The sequence below is a fragment of the Sarcophilus harrisii genome, chromosome 3 (genome assembly GCF_902635505.1).
Source record: "Sarcophilus harrisii chromosome 3, mSarHar1.11, whole genome shotgun sequence".
NCBI classification, from domain to species: Eukaryota; Metazoa; Chordata; class Mammalia; order Dasyuromorphia; family Dasyuridae; genus Sarcophilus; species Sarcophilus harrisii.
The window spans coordinates 28,390,741-28,411,539 of NC_045428.1; the positions used below are offsets into that span (position 1 = coordinate 28,390,741).

Genomic DNA, 20,799 nt, shown 5'->3' on the forward strand with positions numbered 1-20,799 from the left:
AAAGTGTCTTGCACATAGTAGGTGATTAATAAATGCTTGTTGAATCGAACTGTGGAATACTGCTAGTGACAGACCATCTACCAAACCCTCCAACAAACCACTGCCAATCTCTACTTTTTACACTAAAATATTTGCTATCCCCCCCATTTTTCTCCTGTTGTGATGCTAATTCATCATTACTTTTCCCTTCTAGATTCTGAGCTGATCTAAAATGGATTTGGACTTATTCAAACAAGAGAGGGTTGATAAGTCTTAAAATAAATCCATCACCTTCTTTCCCCTCCTCATAAAGTTTACCAGTGTTTATCTCTCTCCAGTGTACAAAATGAACATAAAAAACATGAATTTCATTACCCATCTGCTTTTTCAAATTCCTCTTCCTTTCAGGTCAGGTACTGTCTCCCTAAGTAGTTCAGGTGAGAGAAAAACAATATTGTTGATTGGAGGTCAGCATCCTAAACCAACAGGCAACCAAAATTTCAAAACAAGAACCACAAAGGATTTTTCCTTAAAGGAGTAGTTATAAGTTCAGGGAGCATTATAGCTACTCATGCACTATGGCGCTTTCTTGTATTTTGAAGGGCTACTCTACCCGTTTAAGTTCATGTTTTGGCTATAGTGATGGTCAGCTGAGATGGGATGCTCTAGCCTTTCTCTGCGAGACAAACCTGGCTCTGCTCCGTCTGTCCCTGTCCAGGGTAGCTGTCTTCTCACCATCATCCCAAAGCAAACTTGGAGGCTGAGAACACAAAGCCCAGGTGTTTAGAAGGGGAAGGACCAGGGTATATTGTTGTTTGATGGAGTTGGGAAACCAGCAGGATGAAGGAAAAAACTCCCCTTCCCCTTTTTTGGGGATCATTCTTGCAAAGATTTTAGCTGAAAGCAATATGTGAAACGGTTTTGTTTGAGCTCACATGCAAGGAACAGTGAAGCCTGAGGGAGAGGCAGCCAATAGCCTAAGGGGAGAATTCCCAGTTAGTTATGTGTTACTTTTAATACTTCCAAGACTACTTTGGAATAGGAGTGGGAGGGGGGAAGTTTGATTTTTACTTTGTAAAGCCCAGATCTAGTACCTGGTGAGAGCTTTCCCCTCCCTAGGGACTTCAGTTTGGGGAAATGTACTGGAAGAGAACATTGGTCTGTAGGTGTGTACCCCCTAGATCAGCTGGTTCTGAGGTGGGATGGAGGCTTGTGTAATGCTATTATCCGACTAGCCATATGTCAGCATTTTTCAGAATAGCACCCACTAGTCAAATGCTTAAGATATATCCAAATACTGCACAGTTTGTTATTTTTAAAATGGAAAAGAATTTTCTGGGAGATCTTAACGATTGGGGTATCTATATGTTAAGACCTTTATCCAGTGATGATACAAATTTTGGTCTAATTTTTCACCGAGTCCTATGAGATTGAAACTATCTTTGCCTTTTCTTTAAAACCTTTATATTGGTTAGACATCTTGAGCTTGTTCTGAAAGCAAAGGCTTCCATGGATTTCAAATTTCATGAATGTGGGGAATAGATATTCCCTTTTCATAGCAGCAAGGAACACTGCAGACCGCAAAGGAAGTGGCTAACGTGATTTCTCCCCATGCTCTTTGGATTTTTTTTTTTTTTTTTTGCCCTGGAAGCCCATTGAAAACTTTATGGTAGCATGTCACTTATTTTACATGGCTCCGTCACTGTAGACTTGGGCCATCGGGGGATGTGTCTGGATTCATTGATCTTTGATTGGTCCATTGGTGCATGTGGGTGAAGTCCCTTAGTAAACACAGAGGCACCTATCTTGTCCCAGAATTCAGGTGAGCTTTCAGGACACACTATTCCTTGCTGAGAAAATGACAGCTAACTTGTTTGCACCGGTTCAGCTGTGGCGAGGGACTCTTAGCTGAAAGGACTGTGCCCTCCCCGACTCAGAGGATGGACTGATTCCGGTGACTTGTCATTCACCCACCAGCTTTGGCACCTCTCTCGTTGGGATGGAAGCATTGAGCTGCCCAAGGAGCTTGTTCTATGCTTCTTAGTGTCTCAACGGGGCCCTAAAGAACCTCTGAGCCAACCGCTAAAGTAAAAGGGTCAGAAACTATCAATCAGATCACTTTTGACAGTTGTGATGAAGAGAGATTCTCTGGCAGTCTTATTGGGTTTGGTTTTGCACTAGTTGGGAGGGAAGGGGAGGATGGAAGAAGAGGGTCAATTATAGGGTTCAGGTTAAACCATTTTTTACAGAATTATCTTGAAGAGGGAAATAGCAAGGTACAGGCTATGATTTGGGGGACTGACTTATGGGACGATTGCAAAATGAGAGCCGAGAAAGCCTTTACCTCCTAACCCCCCAGGTTAGCTTGCCCATAATCATCATCTCTTCCACCCTTTATTTATTTGATCCTACTCTGGTGAGTAATCTAACTCATCATTTGCAATCAGAGCCTCCGAGTTCTGTTTGTGTTTGCCTTTGCTTTTCGGTTTGCTACTTGTCCGGCTGTTTTCCTTGGCCTCTGACATCTGCTGGTAATAGAAGCCTTTGTCTTCAGCTGCTGCGCCTGCCCAGTCCTGCTGGCCCTCGATCTCTGGGCCGTAGGAGAAACCATCCTCCACGGAGAAGGGGTCGTCCACGTCGTAGCGCTGGTAGGTGCTCTGGTGCAAGGCCTCTTCCCTGGCACTGATTTCTAGCGTGCTGTTCCATATGCCATATCCAAAGTAAATAAGCATACCTATAGGGAAAGACACAGATGGTATCGGATGTTGCTCCTTTCATCTCAGAGCCACGATCCAGTCAGAAAAAACAGACAAACACACACACACACACAACTCAGTAAATGTTCATTTTCTACCTCTTGCATCGAGCTCCGATGGCCCCGCCAATCTGGATGGCTTTGGACCCCCAACATGAACGAAAGGGCCGCTAGCTGTCAGCTCTGCCCCTTGGCCCAGTCTCACCATCCCTGCCTCTCCTTTGGTGGGTCGGCCCCTATTTCTTTGTTGTTCCTTAACCCGCTGCCATTCTGTTCCGCTGGGTGCCCAGGACCCCAGAAGGTCCAGCTTGTTTTTGCTGCCCTGGGCGACTGAGAAATCCTGACCTCTTTTGGATGGTAAGTATTCCTTTTCAAGCTTGAATTTCTCACTAATGTCTCATCTGACTCTCCGTAAAGCCCTAGTGAAATCATCCTTCCAGGAGCCAAAGTAAGCAGAGATTGATAGACCTAATTGGTAATGAATCCTAGAGTTAATTATCTGCAGATGTGGCCTGTCGCTTCTTAAACAGCACTTCCATCTTTTCTGTTGGGTATCTGCTCTTTCTAATGCTGGGTTGGGGGATGGAGAAGAGAGAGGAAGTCTTAGAAATCAGACAAAATCTATGTGGAAAATGGGATAGTGTCGGGTTTTATTTTATTTTATTTTTTTAAATAAAAGGATCAATATTCCCAGACTTGAAGATCTTCATTTGGAGTATCAGAGATTCAGATACTCTGAATCATGGCCTGTGAGCCCTCCCATTTTATCAATAAAGAAGCTGAATTATAGGTTTGAATCTAGAAGGGATCTTCACCACCACTGAATCCACTCCTCTTATTTTATAGATGAGGCAACTCGGAGAAGGTAAGCAATTTGTCCAGTCTCACAGCTCGAAAGAGGTGGGATTCGAACTCTAAATCCAGCTGCTATAAATGCTACCCAAAACTGCCTCTCAAGTAGGATCTTGGCATCTTAGGAGCTGACTTGAATGGAAGCTGCAGAGACAAATCAAATCAAAGGATCTGTTAGAGGTGGGTTTTTTTTTTTTTGACACTTTGCTGACTTTTCTCCTATAAATGAAAATAATGGACATTTTAATAGTGTTTCAAAGTGCTTTGTTGTGTGTGTATGTGTGTGAATTTAGGGAGGTTAGAGATGGACAGTTATGCCCTCTGTGGATCCTGCCATGAGCTCTGGTCCCTTCCAGTGGGGACAAGTATTCTGGTTCATTGGTAAAGGATATGAGGAACACTGTGAATCCTGGCTGGTCCCTTGATCCCTGTGATTGTGGTTATGTTGAATATTATTGGCTTCTAAGGGAAAATATAAGAGTAGTACAAAAGCTCTTCTCCTCTCTTCTGCTCTCCTTTCTTTTCTCCTCTTTTTCCTCTACTCTTTTTTCCTCTTCTCTTTTCTCTGTCTCTGTCTCTCATTTCAGTCACATCTATAACAAACTTGTAGGCTAGTCTGATGTCCTGATGGGCCAGATCATGTTAGGCAAGGACAGTTCGTATAATATGTTGAACACGTTAGGAGTGAATTGCTTTTCTCTTTCCTTCTGATTTTTGGGAAATTTAATAATTCTTCCTTGGATTCCAACAGTTGAGTAAGGAGATGATTTTCTCTATGTGAACTTGGGCAAGTTACTTAACCAACTTTTCTTTGCCAGGCTCGGTTTCCTCTTTTGTGAATCAAAGAGATTGGACTAGAGGATCTCTGAGATCCTGTGCAGTCTTTTTTTTTTTTTTTTCAGTCTTGTTTTACAGATGAGAAAACTGAGACTCAGGGGTAAAGCTTGTCAATGGTCATAAAATTAGTAAGTGCAGGGGATGAGATTTGAACCCTGATGTCCTCTGACTAAAAGTCTCTGTGTACTCCATCATGTTGCCTTTCCTACTACAAACAGACACCTTCCAAATTCTATGTAATAATAACAACAATAACAATCTGATATTTTTTCTTTCTTTTTCTGTCTCTGCTTTTCTCTCTCTTTGTGACTCTGATGTTCTGTCTCTGATTATTTCTTTGTATATTTCTGTCTCCTCTCTCTGTCCCTGTGTATCTCTGTTGCTGTCTCTCCTTATTACCTGCAGACTATGGACATTCGGGCTCTCTACTAGGGCTGGACAATCTGTTATGTAAGAAACAGAGACACAGGATACGGGGAGTTGGTAATGGAGACATAAGCTCTGGTCTCTTACTTCTCCTGCTTCATGAGAACAAGTCAGTTCGCTTTTCAGAGCTTGAGGGAACTCTCCAGCACTAAGTTTGCAGAAAGATGCCGTCTGCTTTCTAGAGGGAGCTTCTCCACAGGCAATGAAATCCCAGTCCCAGTACCATTGATTCTGAAATCAATTTGCTGAATTATTGGGAAATCTTCCAGGAACTGTTGAATGGTAGTGGGACAAAGCAAGAAAAGAACTAGGAAGGCCATTGAATCTTGCTCCTGACCCTAGCTGAGTCATTTAAACTCCCTGGCTGGATTTTCCTGAGCTATAGGAGTACTATCACCTTCCTGAGTCTGCAGTGAGACTCAAGTGAGAAAATGTACATAAAGCATTTTGTAAAGTTTAAAGGACCACAAGGATATCAATGACTATTCTTTCTAAGTGTGAAGGGTGCAGAAAATAGAACACTAGATCAAGAGTCAGGGAACATCTAAGTTCAAACTGAGACACTTATTGGTTGTCTGACTCTGGACTTAATTGCTGTCTGCCTCAGTTTCCTTACCTGTAAAATGATAAGCATATGAATAGCACCTCCCTCCCAGAGCTGTAAAGATCAAATTAGATAATATCTGTAAAGTGCTTTAAAAACTTTAAGTCTGAAAGGATTAGAATAACGCTGAGCCCTTGTCCTTTCTGCAATATAAATAACACTTTGCTTATAACAGTTGACTTTTCAAAGTTGGTTAGGTATATTACAGATAGCACTTCATTCAATCCTCACAACAGCATTGTTTCCCCATTTTACAGATGAGGAAAACTGAGGCTTAGAGAAGCCAAATGACCCTCCCTTTTGCCAATGCCCTTTCTCCCTAATTCCATATTTGTACCCTTTATATTAAGATTGAATGTAATTTTTTTCATTATTTTTTTTAAAGATTGTATGTGTCATTTCTCTCTTTTGAAGGTAGGCTCCTGGAGGGCAAGGATGTTTTCATTTTCTATATTTGGATCCCCAGTGCCTAGCACAGTGCCTGCCACATAGTAGGTGCTTCACAAATACTTTTAATACCTGAACAAAACACAAACACATTTAAACATGCTCCTCCATCCAAAGCAGCTTTGTTTCATCAACTATTCTAGCCAATAGATGCTAACAGCACAATGGTGATCACTGAGGCTCCAGGACTATTGTTAAGCCCTTACACTTGAAAGACTCAGGAAACACTGGCTCAAAGAAGCAATTTTAAAAGGGATTGCTGTCCAGCTGGAAATAATTAATGTTGATTGAAGGGGCAGCATCCTGAAGATGATTCGTTAGGATAAAGCAGCTGGGAGAGGGGGCAGGAAAAAGGAGGCTCAAACTCCCTTTGGATCCAAGGATCCTCTGGTTTCTGGGTATCTTAGCATCTGTGCCGCCTTAAAAGTCTGGGCCATGTTACTTTAGCTATAATGAGGGAGGAGTGGGGAAGGGGAGAGGGAAGACAGAAGGAAAAGTTGAGGGAAAGGAGAGAAAGAAAAAAGAGAGACAGGAGGAAAGAAAGGGATAGAGAGGTAGAGGGAAGCGGAAAAAGAAAGGTAAAAAGGAGGAAAAGGTAAGGGAGGACAGAGGTAGAAAAAAGGGGAAAGAACAGGTAGGAAAAGCAAACAGAAAGACATTGAAAGAGAAAAGAAGGAAGGTGTGAGAAAGGGAGAAGGTTAGAGAGAAGAGAGTGGGGAAAAAAGAAAAGGAAAGTCAGGGAAAGAAAAAATGATTGAGGAAGAGTGGAGGAAGATAGAAAGACAAGATGGAGGGAAGGAGAGGGAGAGGGGAAGAGAAAGAGGGACAGAGAAAACCAGAGAGAGATTGGAAAGAAAGAAGTAAAGAGGAAAAAAACTGAGTGTAGGAGAATCAGTGAGAAAAGGATGAAGGGGTAGAGAAACATGTACTGTTTTCTCTCTCTCCCCCCTCTCCCCCATCTCTGTCTCTCTCTTGGTCTCTGTCTCTTAGTCTTAGGCTCTCTGTTTTTCTGTCAGTTCGTCTGTCTCTCCCCCTCCTTCTCTCTCTGTCTCTCTGTCTGTGTCTATGTTTCTCTCTATATCTCTGTTTCTGCCCCATAAATGAAGGCTTTGTGTTTGAGGCAGGAACACAGTTGCTAAAAAGCTCCTGGGGAGTAACACCCCCTTTGCTCTTGCTGTTTTTCTTGAGTGAGTGTGAGGAGTGAACGGGGCAGTTCCTGAAACTAGAAAAAGTGTAAGACGGCCAGCTTTTGTCCGCCCCTGGCATGATGAGGCATTAGGATAACGGGTGATTTCAATAGCCTCTTCCCCCCTGAGGAGCATCATTTGGGAGAAAAGTGCCTTCTCACTTTAATTTGCACCTGATGCTGTGGAGTACCTTAAACAACAAAGTCATGGAACCTTACTCTCGCAGGGGTCCTCAAACTTTTAAAATAGGGGGCCAGTTCACGTCCCTCAGACTGTTGGAGAGCCGGACTATAGTAAAAATAAAAACTTTGTTTTGTGGGCCTTTAAATCAAGAAACTTCATAGTTTCTTTTCAGCCCTTCATAGCCCTTCAGCTTCATAGCTCTGGGTGAGGGGGATAAACATCCTCAGCTGCCACATCTGGCCCGCGGGCTGTAGTTTGAGGTCCCCTGAAGTCTCGAGTCTAAAGTGATGTCTCTATGACAACCTTTTGGGGGCAAGTAGGAGGCTCAGAAAGTATAAGGGATCAATATGGAGATGTTTTGCATGACTAATGGCTTGTCTTCTTGATGAAGGGAAGTGGGGAGGGAGGAAGGGAGAGAATTTGGAACTCAAAGTTTTAAAAACAAATATTAAAATTATTTTATACATAATGAGGACAATAAAATCCTAAATATATATATTTTGCTGAGGAAATTGTGGTTAAGTGACTTGCCTGGGATCACACTTAGGAAATGTTAAGTGTCTGAGTCTAGATTGAACTCAGGTCTTCCTAACTTCAGGGCTAAATAAAATTTTTAAAAAAGGAAGTCTAAAGATTTTCTAAGGAATTTAATTGACTTGTCTAAGTTCATACAGTCCATCCAAGATGAAGTTGGGATATAAATCCTGATTTGTTGTCTTCACTGATTATCGATTTAGAAACTCCTAATTTGTGTCAAGCAGGACGGTCTTGAATGACCTTTGAACTAGCAATACTAGATCTATTTCTAAAGGTTATTAGGGAAAACAGAAAAGAACCCATATGTTCTAAAACATAGCATCTCTCTTTGTGATGGCAAAAAACTGGAAATCATGGGATGCCTGACAGTTGGGGAATGGCTGATCAAGTTATGGCATATGATAACGATGCTAGTTGGTGCAGTGGCTAGAGCACCAGCCCTGAAGTCAGGAGGACCTGAGTTCAAATATGACCCCTAACACTTAACACTTCCTAAGTGTGACCCTGGGCAAGTCACTTAATCCTCAGGGGGAAAAAAAAGAACATAGGCAACATCTGCACTCAGAGACAGGAATTGTGGGAATTGAGTATGGATCACAACATAGTACTTTCACTCTTTTTTTTTTTTTTTTTTTTTTAACAATTTGCTTGCATTTTGTTTTGTTTCGCGTTTTTTTCCCTTTTTGATCTGATTTTTCTTGTGTAGCAAGATAATTGTATAAACATGTATACGTATATTGTATTTAACATATATTTGAACATGTTTAACATATATTGGATTACTTGCCATCTAGGGGAGGAGGGGGAAGAGAGGAGGAAAACTTGGAACACAAAGTTTTGCAAAAATGAATGTTGAAAATTATGCATATGTTTTGAAAGTAAAAATTTTAATTAAAAATTTAATTTAAAGTTAAAATTTAATGTGATTAAAATTTTAAAGTAAAAAAAATTAAATTCAATAAAAAAAAAGAACACAGGCAACATGCAAGCCCTTCATCTGAGGACCCTGTGCTCTAGGCTGGTCCCTGCTCTGTGCTACAGCCCCTGCATGAGACCGAGGGCCCTTGGAAATGGCTGAAGCTGCCTCTGCCAAAGGAGTCTGGGATCTGCTGAAACGTTTTCTCCTTTCTCCTCCTTTGCCTCAGAATCGATACAGGAGAGGCAAGGGTTAGGAATTCATCACAGCGGACAGTAGGACCTATCCAGCGGGCGGCAAGAAGTGGAAGGCTCTCACCTGTGGGATGCCCGGGACAGTGCCAAGGAAGGGATGTGCCTTTCCAGCTGTGATGTCGTGGGGGCGTGTGATAGCTCAGAAAGCTGATTTCCTCATCTGCAGGATGAGGGGGGTGGACTAGGTGGTATGGGAGGTGCGAGCATCCTACATGGTGATGATGCTGAAGACGGCTCGCTCACGTGGAATGCTTGCCGAATGTGGGTGATGATTTACACCCATCATCTCTTTTGGGTCTCACAACCGCCCTGCCAGGTTGCTTAGTGTGGTCTGTATTTTTGAGAGGAAACTGAGGCACAGAGAGGCAGACTACTCTCCCAGGGTCACAGGCTAGAATGCAGCCGGAGATGGATCAGAAGTCAGAGTCTCAGAGACGTCACTGCTTGCATCAGTGGACTTTCATGGTTGGGAGGCAAGTATCTGGAAGCCTCAAAAGACTCGTTTTCTCTCTGAGAAAGGCAGCAAGAGCACAGAGCCCTCCCCGGCTTCCAAGGTACAGCATCTGGGCTGAAACTGCTGGTGACCCTGGGGAAGTGATTTAACCCTCTGACCCTTGAAAACGAGGGGATTGGACAAGATGCTTTCCAGCTGTAAATCAATGAAGAGGAATATGTGTGTGGGTGTGTGTATACACACACATATAACATATATTTAGGTACAGATATAGATTTAGATGGATATGTACACGTATCTATAGGCATGCGTGTCTGTGTGCGCACACATATACACGTGTATAATGCACACACTGCAACAGGATATAGATATATACCTCCATGTTCACATGTGTACAGACAATGCATATATGTATATACACGGTATATATGTGTACATGCATATGACAGGTGTGTATTATGTGCATATGTATGTGTATCTCTTGCAGGCATGGTGGTCCAGACCTTTTATTTTGTCAACAGAGGGAGCTTCCAGTGTGCTGACTCCCTCCACTGATGTCTGGGGCACTAATGAGGATAAATGGCTCATCCATGGTCAAGCAACTTCTATGTATCGGGACTAGAATCCAGATCTCTTGTATGTATCAGGATTTGAATCCAGGTTATATATATACACATATCAGGACTCAAATATAGTTCTCTTGCATATATCAGGACTTAAATTCAAGTTTCTTATATGTATCAAGACTGGAATCCAAGTTTTTTAAAAAATATATATTAGAATTTGAATACAGATCTCTTGTATATATTAGATCTAGAATACAGCTCTCTTACATGTATCAGGACTCAAATTCAGGTCACTTGTATGTATCAGGATTAGAATCCAAGTTTCTTATATGTATCAAGATTTGAATCTAGGTCTCTTATTTATATTAGAATTCAAATCCAGGTTTCTTATATTTATCTGGTCTACAATACAGGACTCTTACACATATCAGGACTCAAATTCAGGTCATTTGTGTGTATCAAGACTGAATCCAAGTTTTTTATGTATAATAGGATTTGAATCTTGGACAGGTTTTTGGAATATATCTATATCTATCTATCTCTATATGTATATATCAGGACTATCATCCAGGTCTCTTGCATGTATCAGGACTTGAAGCCAGGTCTCTTGCTTGTATCAGGAGTAGAAGCCAGGCTTTCCTTAATTTAAGATGAATCCTCTAACTTCTATGCCCTTCTGCCTTTTAATCTGACCTTTCTCTCTCTATAAAGTGCTCTTTGGGAATAGGGTTTGTGCCGTCACTGGTGATAGGGAACTCCTGGGTGAGGAAATCCCTCTCCCGATGCAGAACAGCACCTGATACTAATAATAACTAAACATTCAGAAACTTCAAGCTTCACAAAGCACATTACATGTGTTAACTCATTCAATCCTCACAACAGATCTTGGAGAGGGGTGCTATTCTATTCTCATTTACAGAGAGGGAAATGGAGGCACGGAGTGGTTAAGTGATTGCCCAGGATCACACAGCTAGTAAGTGTCTGAGGCAGGATTTGAACTCAGGTTTTCTTAGCTCCAACCCCAGCTCTATCCTTTGCCTCTCTCCTTCTCGGCTTCTATCTTCAGAGCAATATCTAGAGCACAGGGTTACCTGGGATCTACTGGCGGCAGGTCGGCCCCACCCCTCCCCAATACACCAGACTGACGTGTAATTGGAAAATATCTAACAAAATAAATAAAGATACGAGAAAACGTGCAGAATGTTTCCTAAGTCATGTGGTTTCCTAAGTCAGCATGAGCCCCACAGGGATCCTTAGGCCCCCGTTTGTCTTTGAGCTTGACCATGGTCTTGGAGTGGGGGAGTTTAAGTGGTTTGCTTAGGGCCAGGCAGAGAGTCTGTAACAGGACCGGCTCTCCTGGCTTTAAGGTGAGCTTTCTGTTCAGGGCAGTCTCCCTTCCCAAAGTTCTATATAAAGGTGGGTTACTACGGTATACAGGAGGCATTTCTTAAGTGTGGACACTGTTGAGCCCAGCCCCCCAATTATGACCTCATTGGTCCTCACAACCCCCTCGGAGCTGGGCGCTGTTACCACCCCCAGGTACAGAGAGGGAAATGGAGGCACAGAGATTAAGGGACTTGTTCAATATTGCATGGTTTCTGTGTGACTGGGGTTGGATTCGAATACAGGACTTTTGATTCCAGGCCCAGTGCTCCACCCACTGTACCCCTGGAGCTGCTGAGTCCAGTGAGGGAGCACACACCCTGCCTCAAACCAAGACTTCTCCATAAAGAAGGGGAACTCCGAAGGAACGCCTGGGAAAGCCTGGATGAGCAGTTTAAACGGGCCGGTTCCGAGGCCTGAGAGCTGGAAGGGCCCGAGGCTCGTGGGCTACCCCCTTTTTCAGATGAAGTGAGCTATTATTGCAGCCCGCTAAACAGACCTCAAAGTGCTGGGGAAACACGGAGGGTTTTTGTTATTGCTTTGGAGGAAGAAAATTGGGCCCCAAGTGTGTGTGTATGTGTGTGTGCGGTGCGCATGGCATGCATGCCCGATGCATGTGTGATGTGTGTGCATGCAATGTGTGCATTGTGCATGTGATGTGTGTATATGTATGCAAGCACATTGTGTGTACATATGTATGTGCATATACTGTGCATGCACATTGCAATGTGTGTATATGTGCACATGTGCAGCACAAAAGCAATGAATGTATATGCACGCAACACACGTGCACATATGGTGTGCACACATGCATGATGTATATGCACATGCACGGTGCGTGTGTGCATGTATGTACATTGTGCGTGTGCACACTGTGTGCATGCGTATGTGCATGTACTATGTGCATGTGTGTATGCACAATGTGTGCAAATGCAATGTGTGTATATGTGCATGTATGCATGTATGCAAGCAATGCACGGATGTACACGTGTGCAATGCAGTGCATATATGGTGTACATATATGTGCACGATGTGTGTGTGCATGTGTGCAAACAATGTGTGTGCATGTGTGCACACATGTATGTGCATATACAGTGTGAATGTGTGTATGTGTGTCCAGGACCTGGCATGAAGTGGGTGCTTAATAAATGCTCGTGGATGACTCACAGTCCCAAGCAGAGAGCAATAAGTGGCAGAAGTGTGTTTCGCACTCGTGACTGGCCTCCCAGTCCCTTTCGTGCTGAAGAGCTGCCCTTTTGCTGTGACTGGGTTGGGTGTCAGAGTCCAAATATATAAAGACCGCGCATTTCACAGGTGCTGTAAGGTTTCCCTTGGAGTTGCTGGGGAGATAGTGGGCGCCCCTTACGTAAGGTTTGCAAGCAGAAAATGGATGACCACTTGGGGCTGTTATAAAGAAAGTTCTGTGGGACTCAAGCTGAATCTGATGCTTCTGAGGTGCTTCCAACCCTCCAGTCCCAGCATTCTATGCTTTCCCAGTGCAGTCCCCTTTGCGGCTCACTATTATAGTGGTGAGGAGCTCTTAGAAACCATCCATATTCTTGCCAGTCATCAATCAATGAGTATTATGAAGTACCTACTATGCGCCAGATACTGTGCTAGACATGGGGAACATAAAGACAGTAATGTAGCAGCCCTTGCTCTTGAGGGGCTTACATTTTCTTAGAATAGACCAGAAAGCCTCTAAGAATAACAGTTTTATAAAATTAGCAACTTAAACATCACCAAACACAAAAATCTCAACATGCAAAGAACCCAAATAATCTTCTTATACTAGTGGTAAGTTACTCCCTCACTCAATTATCTTCAGTGTCTCCCTATTGCCTTTAGGATATTCTATCAACTCCTCACGTCCTTTTCCAAGCTTGAGACTCTGGGAGTCTATGAAGGCTTTTCACAGTCAGCCAACAAGCATTACTAAGTGCCTAAAAGGTGCGAGGCACATAACCCCACCAGAGCTCTAGTTTTCTCTTCTGAAAATGAAGATTATAATATACTATTTACCTTTTGGAGCTGGGAGGAAAACATTCTTGCAAAAGCTGGAAATATTATATAAATGTGAGCAGTCATTATTGTGGTGATTTCAGCTAAATAGCGATATAAATACTGGCTGTTGCTCTTTTTATTATTTCAGTGACTGGGGGAAAAAAGGCTGGTGGGGAGAGTGGGGAGGAGGAAGAGGAAGGAGAGAAAAAGACACCCAATATTCTCTCAGGGTCTGGTGCCTTAATACTTAAATTCAAAACACCTTTAACTAATTTCTCTTCCATTGGAAACTTGACTCTGAAGTTAAAAGAGTCCCTCAGGCACAACACTCAAAACTGAACCAAAGATCCATCACTCGTGGGCCCCAGAGCCCTTGGACGAAATCCAGGACAAAGATCCAGTTCTAAAAAGAGGTGTGTTTGGGTAAACAATGGTGGGCATCCTCGCGGCCCCCCAGGCACAGAACATGGGTGGGTGCCTCAATCAGGCAGCTTTTCCAACGGGGTCTAGGAGGGAGGAGGCCCACCTGACCCTGGGTTGGGTGGGTCCCCCTCTTCCTGGGGAGTCCCTTCCCTGCAGGAAGCCCTGCCTGCTGCAGATAACCACAGGGCTTTTGTTTGGCCGGTGGATTTTTTTCTTTTTTATGACTTTGGTTTCAAATTTCCAAAGCAGGCCCGTCCAGAACGGTGTAATGGAGGAATGGAGAAAGGATGGTAATGAGGTGATTGGCCCAGTGGGCTTTAAAAAAAGAACATGTATTCCTGATGAGTTACAAGAGCAATTAGATTTTATTTTTTATTCCATTTAGCACTGTGTGGCCAGAAAGGGATCACTGAGGGTGGGAAGGTAAAATATTGAACCAGATTGGCTTTCTAATTGATATGATGCAGAATATCTATACTCAAGTCAACATGCCCCAGAGGAGCTCATTATGGTCTCTGGGAAACCCTAGTCCCCTATTTCTCCATTATTTTGTCCTTTATCGTCCCATCTTGCAGTCTTGGAGTTTTCTTCCAGTTTTCTCTCTCTTGCCTCTTAAAAACTCAAGCCTGGTGAATTTGACTTCTACAATATCTCTTATTTGTCCCCTTAATTCCACCCGTCCGCTTGGCTATTGCATCAGCCTCCAAACTGGACACTTCCTCTTTCCAGTCTGTTCCTTCTCCAAACAAACCTCCACACAGCTGCCAAAGTAATCTTAATTTTTTTCTTTGCTATTATTAACTAACTAACATCATCAAACATGAACATTTCAATACACAAAGAGTCAATATGAGAAAGCAATCCTCCTATAGAAGAGGTCATGTTATTCCCCTGCTCAAGAATTTTAAATAGCTCCCTATTGCCTCAAAGATAAACTATCAGCTCTTGGTTTGGCCTTTAAGACCCTTTTTAAGTCTTATTTCACGCTGATCTCATTCATACATTCTATTTTCTTGCCAATGCTTGTTCTCAGAACTCAGTATTCTATTTATGAGGGACCTCCTCGCACCCTTGGGAACCCTAAACTTCTTTTAAGGCTCACCTCCTATCCTTTCTAGATGTCCCAGTTTTTAGGTCTATGTCACTCCTCAAATTATTTCATATTAATTTATTTTCTCATGCTGTATTCTTCCCTCCTCCCCCTTTTGAAAAACACAAGTTCATTGAAGGTAGGGATTGTCTTTCATTTTGCTATTTTTCCTTAGTGCTCAGCACCAGAGCCTTGCATATGGTAGGTGCTTAATAAATGCTTGTTTAGTTAGAAGATATTTTCTTACTTCCCACCTCAGTTTCCTACTTGAAAATAGGAATTCTTTTTTTCAGTTATCTTCTTTTTATAGGAGATGTGACTTCTATTAGGCTTTAACAAAGTCTTGCTAATGCTTATCAGAAATCAGGACAGCACAATTTCATAGTAAAGGTGGGAGTGGAGGGCTGGGTCCCTATATCACCCCACATGTATCTGTGAGAATACATCTTAATCTGAATCGATCGATCAGTGTAAATAAAGTTTGGAATCAATCAAAGGCAATTCACCTTGGTATAATAGGGAGTCTACTGGGATTGACTCAACCAATGAGCCAGTTTCAAATTGAGCATTCAAGGATTTGTTGGCTTAGAGGTGGGAGCCCCTGTCAAGTTCCTGAGAAGGAGTTACTTGGGGGAAAGGAGAAGACTCCAGTCTCACTCCTCTCCCATCTCAGTTTTCTTCCTCAACTCCCACTTTGGCTGGACAAATACGTCACGAATGTTGGGATATTTGGATTTGTTCCCTGGTGTCCTAGTCTCCTAGTCCCCAAAAGAGCTGTCTGCATCAGGAGCTAAGGACAAATTAAGGAAGAGATCTTCAAGACTCGAAAGAGTTCATGAGAAATAACTGAGCACATATTGCAAACTCCAGCAAAAGGACATCTGAGAGCTTACCTCTGCCATGCGTACTTAAAGGTTGAGCCCACTTTCCTTTTGGATTCTATATGTACTGGTAGGAGAGAATGTCATAGATTGTTAGAGGGGAAGTTTTGTACCAACTGCAGTGAATTGATAGCTTGATCTAGAGTCAGGAAGCCCTGAATTTAAATCTAATCTGAGATATTTATTAATTGTGTGACCCCCCCAATAAGTCACTTAATTTTTGTTCCAGTTCCCTCATTTATAAAATAATAGTACCTACCTTCTAGACTTGTAAGGATAAGATGAGAAAACATTTATTAAGTGCTTTGCAAATCTCAAGGAGTTATATGATTGCTATTAATATTATTATTACTATATTACCTTAGCAGAAAAACTTTTCTAGAAGCTCATTAAGTCTGGTTGATTAATTCATATTTACTATAAATAAGAAGGGAAACATTGGTGGGGGCTCATGGATTAATAAAACACAACTCAACTTCCTCAGGTCTACCTCTGGAATCCTGAGAGAAAAGACATAGCAGCTCCCTTCTGGGGATCCAACTTGCCAGTCCAAGTTAGATTGCTGGAATTGAATAAGACAACTGGACGTTGGAAACAGAAGAACAGTTTCCCAGGGGAAACTGGACTCTTCCTCCTTGGAGATCCTTAAATTTATGTTAGCTGGTCTTGAATTAGTCTTTGTGGTCCATAGTCTGAATGTCTTTTTATAGGTCCAAGGGGGATAGATAAAATAATACTAATATTCTTTTAGCTCTCTCTTTCTCTAATTTTAGGCTATAATTTTAGCAAAGGTCTCTAGGACACTGGGAGGAATGGCACTATTTTTAGTCATGTTTTTATTAGTATTACACCTTAGTGTTTCCAGGTGGCAGTTTCTAAGCAGGGAGAGATGGATGCGGTCATGCTATAGGACATCTAATCAGTCATGGGCAAGGGCTAGGCAAGAGCTTAGGGTGATCCCCAGGACTTGGAGAATTAGAATTTAGCAAAAAGAATGTTGATCTGGGGAAAAAAAGACCTGGATTTGAATTGTGGCTGTGCCAAAACTCAACACATTTCTTCACTGTGTTACCTCGAGCAAATGTCTTCATCTGTCAAATGAGAGGGTTTGGCAGGATGTCTCAGTAATAACATTCTGGGATCCTTTGCCTGTGCTTGCAACTCAACTGTTGGCTTTTAACTACAGTGTGAATTTTCACTCATTTTTTCCAGATTGCTTTCCTCTGAGATTTCAAACTTCTTTTTAGCCTTACAACATCCACAGGTTTACAAAATCTCCCATTTCTTTCCACCCCTCTTGATTTTCAAGAAATATTTGCTAGCTCCAGAATCTTTTGCCCATCCAATTTTAGCTGTTAGCTCTTTATCCTTTTATTTAGATTGTCCATCCCTGTTAGTGCATTACGATTGAACTATGGGAGATTATTCCAAATCACTCTACTGTTTCCAATTGGTTCACTTCCATTGGTAGAATCATCACCTTTGGTTCCCCCGGTTTCTACCTTAGATTGGGAAGAGTAGGTATTGCTTTCTTCCCATCTCATTTATGACCATGTATCTGTTCTGGGCTCATTCTTTGGATCAGGTCCAATACCTGATCTGCCTCTCTGCTCTATTCTTGCTGTGATCCTGTCTCCTTCCATTTTTCCCTTTGAGTAAATAGCCAGCTTTGCGGAAGCCATTGGGTGCTGACAGTCCTACTGTAGCTATCCGTCACCTCTATGTAACTTGGAGTCTAGCTATGTCACCTTGAATTAGTCTTGTTGGATTCATTTCCCACTGCCACTTATCCTTTCTCCTTGGATTAATTTAACCTCCTTTCATCTGCAATGTCCTTAGCTATCCAAAGGTCTCTGTTACTCATGGAAACACACTGATATTGGGGAACTGCCAAGACAGCATGGTGAGCTTTGAGGAGATAGTTTTACTGGACTGGTAAGAGCAGAAACTAAACTATACAAGAGAAGTTGAGTAGAACCCACCCAGTGTTGGAGAGACCTGAGTTTAAACCTGGCTACAGATATTTGGTGATTGTGTGTCCTTGGCCAAGTCACTTAATCTTTAGCTGCCTGTTTCCTCAGCTTTAAGATGGGGATAATTATGGTTTCTACCTCTTAGGGTTGTGTGAGGATTAAGTGACATAATATTTTTAAAGTGCTTTGTAAAGTGCATAAAATATGCAATTATTATTAGGTGAAAAATTCAGAGAAACTTAGTAATACATGTATGAACTGAAGCAGAGTAAAGTGAGCAGAACCAGAGCTATTTGCACAATGACCAGAAAGAATAATCGATCATTTGTGACTTCAGAGGACTGATGCTAAGATGTACCCTTTTCTCTCTCTAAGTGGTTCAGAATGAGTCATCTTTTGTCAGAAATGGCCAACGTGGGTTGGCTCCTTTTGCTTAATTTGACTTGGTAATAAGAAAGTGCTCTATGGAAATGGGTAGGGACTTACTGGAGAGTGCCAGTTATCTATTAAAAAGAGCTTCAATAAAACAAAAAAGAAAAACTGGCAAAGTTAAGGCAAAAGAATGAGGTAAGCAATATTATATTAGCCCAAATGCTGATACTTAAAAGAATGGCAGCACTTGGCACATTGTAGGTGCTTAGAAATGTTTATTGATTGAAAATTCAAGAAACTGAGAGAAATATTCAAGAAACTGAGATAAAAGGATTTCCTTTTGGATGAGCCCAACTGAATTTTGAATGCTTCCTCAAACCTTGATCATACCTGCCAGTTTTGCCCCTTTGCAATACTCTTAAACTTTTTGTTCAGTTTTGTCTCACTCTGTGACCCCATATGCATTCCATCCATGGGATATTCTTGGCAAAGATATTGTAGTGTTTTGCCATTTCCTTCTCCAGTGGATTACAGCACCCAGAGGTTATGTGACTTAGTTAGGGTCACATAACTAATAAATGAACTCAGGTCTTCTTGACTCTAGAACCAGTGCTCTATCCACTGAGCCATTTAGCTGTCTGAGTCATCTAGTTGCTCTCAAACTACTGATCTGCATTTCTGGATCTTAGATGATGTTTTCCATATGTGGCTTATGCCCCCTTACCATCTGTTGGTTATCATAGTTTTTGGACTAATAACTGGTATGGTCTTCTGCTTCCTGGTCAAAAGCTTTTCACTAGTATTCCTTGTTCCACTCATGGTCAAATCAGGGGAAATAGTAATATCCCTCACCATTCTCTGCCTTTCTCATCATCATAGCTCAGCTGGGGTCTTTATTGCTTTTTGGCAATCTACTCTTTGATGTACTCTTATGATTGTTCTATTTTATTTTCTACAGATGATTCCAAATCTTTTCTTCTTAGTCTCACATCTAATAACCACCCTCTTCTCTACACTTGTAGCATATAATTTAGCCTCTTATCCTTTCCCCTTCTTCCTTTCCTTTTTTTTTTTTTTTAAAGCTATTCTCTCTTCCCAACCTTCTATTTCATGGAGATGATTGAGGCCATCCAATGTGAACCCTCTCACTTTCCTTACTACAGTCTCAACATTATCACACATTCTTACTTCCTGCCTTCTGTTTACAAAAGGAAGAGAAAGCCTGAATTGTTATGAAGACTAATCCTTTCCATGGCACCACTGATACCATTTCCTCTCCTCTCTAAACTTTGATCCAGCAGTCAATCCTTCTTCCTCATGCAGCTTCAATTTCTCCTCCATTGACTCCTCTCTATTCTGCTTTATAAATCCTTGGAACTTCCCAATTTTAAAAACAGCTCTTTGTTAACCTTCTATCTGATCCAATTATTTAACTACTATCTTTTTACCTATCATTGTAAGCTTTTTGGAAAAGTTGCCAAATACCTGATGTTTCCACTTTATTTCTTCTCTTGTATAGTTTAGTTTCTGCCCTTACCAGTCTAGTGAAACTATCTCCTCAAAGCTCACCATGCTGTCTTGGCTCTCTTCCACCTTCTCTTTTTTTTCACTTGTACCTTATCTTTTCTCTGATGATTTAATGTGGATTTCCCCCAAGGATGTGTCCTTGGCCTTCTTTTCTCTTGGTAATCTCATTTATTCCCACTCCCATGCAGATTAGTCTCAAATATGTATCCATGGTCTTGATGACACTTGTGAACTTTGGATCTTCATCTCCTGCTACCTAAAATTGAGGGCTACCTGGATATCCCATCAGGTTCTAAACCAGGTTTATTATCTTACTTTCCTTTCTGATGCCACTAATTCATCACCATTTCCCAGTGTTGTATCTGTATATGTTTAGCTTTGCTTTCTCCTATTTTCTCAAATGCATTCAGTTACTGAGTTGGGTCAGATTCACTTCCTTGGCAGCATGGTGTCCACAGGTATATTTTCTCTGGATGATAATTCCAGTTACTCCATACATAGTAGTATCTTTGCCTCTACCAAGGATAGGGAGCTAGCTGTGGGGCCATAAAGACTTGGGTTCAATTCGGAAGGCCATATTTTAGAAAGGCCATCACTAAACAGATGCATTTCCAGAGAGAGCTAGAAAGGTGAAGGAACTCTAAGTCATATCACATGAGGGACTAATGAAGGAAATATGGATGGGAGTCTGAAAAGAGAAGATAATGGGAGGATTATCCTCAAACATATAAAGGGGTCTTCATGACATGGCACTTAAACTTGTCTTGTGCAGAGCAATGAACCCAGAGTGACAAAGACCTGGATTCAAATCCTGTTTCAAACATTGTATGACCCTATTTTCTCTCCACCTAAGTTTCTTCCTCTGTAAAAGAAGGGGATTGGACTAGATGGACTCTAACGTCCCTTTTAGTTCTAAATATATGATCCTATAATGGATGGAAATTATCAGGAAGTATATATTAGCTCATTAGAAAGAGGAGATTTTTCATTAAGAAAAGATATTTGAAAATAGAAATGAGCTGCCTAAGATAGTGATTTCCCCATCATTGGAAATGTTCCAGATGAGGGTCAATGGCCAACTGTTGGGCATGTGAATGGGGAGATTTCTGTACTGGGCCAGGGATTGGTCCAGAATACTCTCAAGGTCCT

General features: G+C 41.8%; 1 protein-coding gene across 1 annotated transcript in view; it reads right to left on the reverse strand.

Annotated features, from left to right (window-relative positions):
- Nucleotides 1–858: 858 nt before the first annotated feature.
- SLC7A14 (solute carrier family 7 member 14) overlaps nt 859–20,799 on the reverse strand; it is a 76,103-nt gene continuing 56,162 nt past the window's right edge. Inside the window, exon 7 of the mRNA XM_003766160.2 lies at nt 859–2,713. Coding sequence (XP_003766208.1) covers nt 2,388–2,713 — 326 coding nt within the window. The 3' untranslated portion in view covers nt 859–2,387. The remainder of the gene's footprint in view (nt 2,714–20,799) is intronic.